The 7,200-nt window shown below is 39.4% G+C and overlaps 1 protein-coding gene across 1 annotated transcript; it reads right to left on the bottom strand.

Annotated features, from left to right (window-relative positions):
• Positions 1 to 498: 498 nt before the first annotated feature.
• On the bottom strand, positions 499 to 4,411 carry LOC106568110 (trace amine-associated receptor 13c-like). The gene is made up of 2 exons (XM_045692778.1): positions 3,905 to 4,411; positions 499 to 555 (listed from the first exon to the last, which is right to left on the bottom strand). Exons 1-2 carry the CDS (start codon positions 4,409 to 4,411, stop codon positions 499 to 501), a joined length of 564 nt encoding a protein of 187 aa, XP_045548734.1.
• Between the last annotated feature and the right edge of the window lie 2,789 nt (positions 4,412 to 7,200).

Here is a 7,200-nt window from a genome sequence, read left to right as displayed (position 1 = left end):
TTCACCCTTTGAATCCTTTAAAAATATTTTTTCAAACAGAGGGTTGAGGGTTATTTGTCTTATTATGAAGTTAAATAGAGCAATTGTAAAATAAAAAACAACATCCTCGTATTTTCAGCACTAATTTCATGACTTTCACTGTAATGTTTACCCCCGCTGTCGGACACGGACAACTCCCAAGAGCCAAGCACTTATTTTGGTACAACTTGTGTCCATCTAAGACAAACACACACATCTTCATTGAAAGTGTTCTTGCGTTTGACCTTTTAAGACGTGTAGCGGGATTGCCTCGCTCGAGATGCATTCAATGGTACAGTTCACTCTGCATTCCACTGAAGTCAAGCTTATGAAACAAGCTGGTATACTACCGCTTACATCCATCGAATTGGAAGCAGCAAACTGAATCCAGCCATATGTCAAACATATGTCAGACTTTTTGTTTTGTTTAAACAGCCTATTCATTTTTGCCAGTTCAAGAGGTTTAACTCCCCAAAGGCCTCACTGGTCCATTTCTTCACTGTATGTTTGACAGGCTTGCAGGTTTTTCGTTCCTGTCTGTATGAGGGAATGAGTTGGATAATCACATAATCATAGTTCTCGAGAGGGGCGTGGTATGCCCCTTTAATAATGCTGTAACAATGGTCCAGATTTTCCCATTCTCTTGTGGGGCATTTTGCCCGCTTTTTTTAATCTGGGCAGATCGTAGCTCAGACTTGTGTGGTTGAAAACCCCTAGAATGAGGAATGCAGAATTCAGGTATTTCCTTTCCTCCTCTGTAACTTTGTCATCCAGAAGCTGTCGTGTCATCTGCGCACAGGCTGGCAGTGGTATGTACACACCAGCCAGTCAATGATGTGCTGCAAAGTAAGTTTTATAATTGTGAATTCCTCCTGTAGCTAGCTGGGGGTACAGTGAGCTCATGTCATGCCTATGTAGCAGACATGAGCCGTTCATGATCACGTGATGAGGTAGCCTCGCCTGCGAACTTCAAAACCAGTGTCTGCCCTCAGTCCAAGGGGGTATTTCCTCTTGGTCTTAGGGTCTAAAGATGTTGGTTGCTCCCATGGGAGACCCGGGTTCATATCCCGCCTATTACAATGGCACCCCACGTTGGGCACTCTCTCATTGGGGAGGAGGTCAAAGGGGGGGTAAATATAGCGGACATGAGTCGGTCATTATCACGTGATGAGATAGCCCTGCCTGCAAACTTCAAAACCAGTGTCTGCCCTCAAACCGGGTTCATATCCTCCATCACTAAACGTCACTAAAGGTGTGTATGGCTAGCTAGCTAGTGGCAGTATTGTCAAGTATACTGTCATCAAAACACATTGTTTGGACTGTAAAAAGCAGGGTTCTCCAACCCTGTTCCTGGAGAGCTACATGTTGCAATTGCAACATCAACTACTTAGTTACCTGACCAACTACCAATCAAAAAAACATAATAATAATAATAATATAGCTCGCTGTTACCGTAGTCTGCACACCTTGCTTTTTTCACAGCTGTCACTAATCCTGTTGTGCCCCAGCAACCTTAGTTTTGTTGTAAAATTATATTTTCTTCCATTTTGTTTGAAAATTTTTGTGTATTTTTGTTATTTTTATATCTGGACATGATCCAATTTGCACAACTCAGACCAGTTAATTGTCTCATTGTCAAAATAAAAAAAATCCTAAATACATCTGTGCTCCCATTTGCCCATGTTTCTTGGAGATCCTTAGATTGGTGAAGTTTTGTGATCTTTTCAACTTATCCTGTGGTATAAGCACATTCATAGCTGTTTTATAACACCTCAAAATAAGTGCCTTACTGTGATTGTTTTACATAAAATAAACAAAAAAGCAATTTCTCAAGCACAAATGTAGCTAGGACTGTCTGTGTGTTGTCTGAGTGGGGAGGGGAAAACTGAAAAACAACTGTTATTGGCAGAGAGGTTTGGAACTCTCGATTTTATTGGTCATATTAACTAATTTATTGCCTGGTGATGTCACCAGGCAGGCCAGAACTCCATTCCACTAAAACAAGCTGTCATTTTTTCATTATTTTCAAACAACTCTTACACTAAAAGGGCATTATCATAATTTACACAATTTCACAGTATTATTCCAATGTCATAGTTTTTGACTGCACAGTAAAACCGGATAAGTTATGGCTACTCAAACATTTTGAGGAAACTGATTATTGAAAAAAATATATATAATAATTAGTAAATAAACTTAAATAGCTGAAGTGAGCAGTACTACCTTCATATGAGTAATACAAATGCATTTTCTTTGAGTAAGGTATACTTAAATTAAATTCAACACCAACACTAAGCCACTTCTCCAAATAATTTCCCAGTGTGCCTTGACTTTTCGATTGAATTGTAGAGTTACCACCCATGACTGTATTTGTTAGTGACAGAGACATGGGTTGTTGAATTCCTTCAGAGTGCCTAGGTGAATATTATCATTATAATTGAACCTTTACATATATCATAAGGCCTTATACAATGGCCTGGAATTCATAGTTTACAGGTCACATCAGGCCTGCAAGTAGGGTTGAAAAATTCCCCCAACTTTCCCGAAAAAATCGTCCAACCAGGATTTCTGTAAGACCTTGGAAATTTACCTGAATTTTGCAAGACTAACTGTAAATCAGATTATTCTGATTTACAAAGTGATGTGCAATTCGTATTGGAATTTAGCCAGCCTTAGGCTATCCAACAGTTTAAATGTTTTATTCACTCACAACCATTTCAGTAACGGGTGCACAAATTCAATGATTAGATTAGAATTGTTTTAATCTTTGTGGAACATAAGATTTAATCAATCAATTACTCAAAGTACATGCACCCAGACACGTACCACCAACATCTATGTTGTTAGTCTAACAACTTCACCTTGCAAAAAGTCCTGTGATTGTGCGAATCTCTCTTTTGGGGCATTATTATTTGTCATTTTTTCACATTGTTACATTTTAACATCAAATTCTTACAAAATACACCATTGATATAGACCTGGACAGTAGATGATATCAAGCAGTATTGTACTTTTAAACTTTAATACACTTGTTAAAGACATTGTGTCGCCATTGAGCCACTAGAGGGTGGTGTTAAATAACATCTGGACTGATTCATGACGTCCTCAAAATGTACTTTACTTTTAGAATACTTACATATTATTTATCATTAAATAACATGGAACAAACACAGACTTTGGTCTTTGGAATGTACAACCCAAAATGACTAAAATGTCTTTATAACAAGCTTATGTCTTCGGCAATTAACAAGTCATTACAATCCAATACAGCCAAATCATGCTGTATCAACACCACATTCTGAATCAACACCAAATGTATCTATGATAACAACAGCTAACTGAGATAAGTAATGTAAGTGTATTATGAAAGAAACAATTACAACAACAGTATAGTTTGAAAATAACATTATCAAATCTATGTTTGTCAAACTTTTGAATAAAAATGTAGGAACTATAAACGCCTTAACTTTAAAATAAAAATACGTTTAGCTATCTCTTTGAACCATGGATAAAAGAAAGCATAAATTATTGGATTAATTAAGGAATTAAGAAACGGCAGCAAGAGTAAGTAAGTTAATGATTGTGGAAGAAAAAATTGTACAAAAAAACTTGAAATCCAAGAAGTGAGATAGGTGAAAACTACAATAGATAGAGTTTTTGCTGCTTTTCTCTCAGACTTATTTGCCAGTACAATTTTAACACCAGACTTGGTCGCAGCCTCTTTTGAAAATATCTTTCTAGCCTGTGATCTGGCGGCCACAAATATTTTGATATAAAGTGTTATAATAATATAGCTTGGGACAACCATTACAATTACAAAGTCAATGATTTTACTCCAGTTAAATCCTTCTAAAATAAAACATTCTTCAAAGCACATTTTGGGTACCTGTACAGTTACAGAGTTATTTGAAATAGCAGCGTTGTATATGCTACACCAACACCAGGTAATCAATATCCAACAGATAATTCTTGGTATTGTTATTTTTGTGTGGTACAACAAGGGATAACACACAGCTACATAACGGTCAATAGATATCAAAACCAAATTGCCCAGAGATAAAGAAATAATTAAGTAACCGATGAAGAGAAAAAACACACAGAAATATTTCCCAAAAACCCAGCATGATTCCATTACTGCCACAGTCAGTACTGGTATCGCAATCAGTCCCACCAGGAAATCTGTCACAGCCAGAGAAAGGATGAGCAGGTTGGTTGGAGTGTGGAGCTGCTTGAAGTGATAGATCGAGATGATCACCAGTACGTTCAAAAATACTGTAACCGCTGAAATTGATGAGAACAAAATGTACAGTGTTATGTAAATAGATGTCGATAGCGAAGCCTTCCCGCAAGAAGAGTTATGAAAACAGTATTGAGCATCTTTGTGTTCCTCCATTTGTAAGAAAGGGTAAAAATGCTGAGGTCCTGCTCCTGTTTGATCCTTTGTATGACCCTGTCAGGTCACCCTTCTGACAGACTATGAGCTCTGCCTCTCTAATTTATCCCTGTGTGACTGAGAGACACTCCCCCTCCTCAGAGTTTCTCCACACACACACACCACTAAAACATACATAAGTGAGAACAAAAAAAGGTACAAACGGTCAGAAAAACAAATAATTTTTAGAACCATGATGAGATCAAACACAGCAATATAGTGGTTAATAGATAGTCTGACAATTTTAATCTGGAAAAAAATAGTATGGTCTACGTTTTGGTGATTCAAAGGCTATTTGACATGGGAAATAGGATGACTGTTTTGGGTGATGTCAGTGCTCAGTTTGGACTTCACACTACTTCACAACCTCAAAAGACATGACGGGACGGCATGTCAGTTAGCCAGTGTGTAGGAATGTTGACAGTAAGGGATGTTAATAAGATGGCATAACCTCATGGTATATGCACTAATGAGCACGTAAAATCAAAATGAATAGTGCCATTATAGGAAAATTCAATATACAGTGCATTCGGAAAGTATTCAGACTGCTTCCCTTTTTCCACATTTTGTTACATTACCGACTTATTCTAAAATTGATAAAACACATTTTACACACAATACCCCATAATGACAAAGCGAAAACAGGTTTGTATTAAATTCTGCAAATTTACTACAAATACTAAACTTAAATACCTTATTCATGTAAGTATTCAGAAAATTTGCTATGAGATAGGAAACTGGGTTTAGGTGCATCCTGTTTCCATTGATCATCCTTCAGATGTGTCTACAACTTGGGAGCCTGCCTGTGGTAAATTCAATTGATTGGACATGATTTGGAAAGGCACACACCTCTCTATATAAGGTCCCACAGTTGACAGTGCATGTCAGAGCAAAAACCAAGTCATGAGTTTGGAGGAATTGTCCGTAGAGCTCCGAGACAGGATTGTGTCAAGGTGTAACAGGGTTGGTTATGTTTCCACTTGCCTCTAAAGAAATGTGTATTTAATGTTCAAGCATTCTTATTGGTTGGTTCAACTCTGATGACAATAAGGTGTGTTGTGATTGGCCCCGCTTGCAGCTAGGGGGAGATCGCGAACGTCAGGTCTTCCCAGTATGAAAATGTGATGCAAGGGGTAGGTCACGTTCTGAATACTGTTTTATATTTTATATTTTACAATGTGTACAAGTTTGCTGTACGTTAGTGATGTATACATGTGTGTGTATATGGTGGCTTTCTGGGATGTGCTTTGGCATATGATTGCTGTAAATAAGTGTGTTAGCTAGCATACACCGACGTAATGGTCACATAAGCCCACTGCTAACACAATTGTCTTTATGCTACAGATTTTGCCATCGATAGCCATCAATATCGTTAAGCCCTGCACAACTAACGTGCTGTTTCCCATTTAACAACAGAAATAAATGATGCTCAACTGGGACCACTGGCTGATGTGATTTATTAGGAGAAAACACAACGCAAGGAGAATACGATATACATCTGTTACAAAGGCACAGATCTGGGGAAGGGTACCAAAACATTTCTGCAGCATTGAAGGTCCCCAAGAACACAGTGGCCTCCATCATTCTTAAATGGAAGAAGTTTGCAACCACCAAGACTCTTCCTAGAGCTGGTCGCCTGGCCAAACTGAGCAATCGGGGGAGAAGGGCCTTGGTCAGGGAGAGCCTTGGTGACCCGATGGTCACTGACAGAGATCCAGAGTTCCTCCGGGGAGATGGGAGAACCTTCCAGATGGACAACCATCTCTGCAGAACTCCATCAATCAGGCCTTTATGGTAGATTGACCAGACTGAACCACTCATCAGTAAAAGGCACATGACAGCCCGCTTGGAGATTGCAAAAGGCACCTAAAAGCCTCTCAGACCACCAAATCAAATAAAATGTATTTATAAAGCCCTTCTTACATCAGCTGATATCTCAAAGTGCTGTACAGAAAGACAGCCTAAAACCCCAAACAGCAAGCAATGCAGGTGTAGAAGCACGGTGGCTAGGAAACAACTCCCTAGAAAGGCCAGACAGAACCTATGAAGAAATCTAGAGAGGGACCAGGCTATGAGGGTTTGCCAGTCCTCTTCTGGCTGTGCCAGGTGGAGATTATAACAGAACATGGCCAAGATATTCAAATGTTCATAGATGACCAGCAGGGTCAAATAATAATAATCACAGTGGTTGTCGAGGGTGCAACAGATCAGCACCTCAGGAGTAAAAGTCAGTTGGCTTTTCATAGCCGATCATTCAAAAGATTAGAAACAAGATGCTCTGGTCTGATGAAACCAAGATTGAACTCTTTAGCCTGAAGGTCAAGCGTCGCGTGTGGAGGAAACCTGGCACCATCCCTACGGTGAAGCATGGTGATGGCAGCATCATGCGGTGGGGATGTTTTTCAGTGGCAGGGACTGGGAGACTAGTCAGGATCAAGGGAAAGAAAAGATGTACGGAGCAAAGTATAGAGAGATCCTTGATGAAAACCTGCTCCAGCGTGCTCAGGACCTCAGACTGGGGCGTAAGTTCACCTTCCAACAGGACAACGACCCTAAGTACACAGCCAAGGCAACACAGGACAGTGTACTAACTCTTGCAGGTTAGTGACAACATGATTAGGCACTATGTTCATTGTTGTTTTGGGGAAGGGGAAAGGGGCATCCCTAGTCAGTTGTACAACTGAATGCTTTCAACTAAAATATGTCTAATGCATTTAACCCAACCCCTCTGAATCAGAGAGGTGCAGGAG

This window comes from Salmo salar, chromosome ssa13 (assembly GCF_905237065.1).
Source record: "Salmo salar chromosome ssa13, Ssal_v3.1, whole genome shotgun sequence".
In the NCBI taxonomy this organism is placed as follows: domain Eukaryota; kingdom Metazoa; phylum Chordata; class Actinopteri; order Salmoniformes; family Salmonidae; genus Salmo; species Salmo salar.
This window is presented reverse-complemented; position numbering and strand designations above follow the sequence as displayed.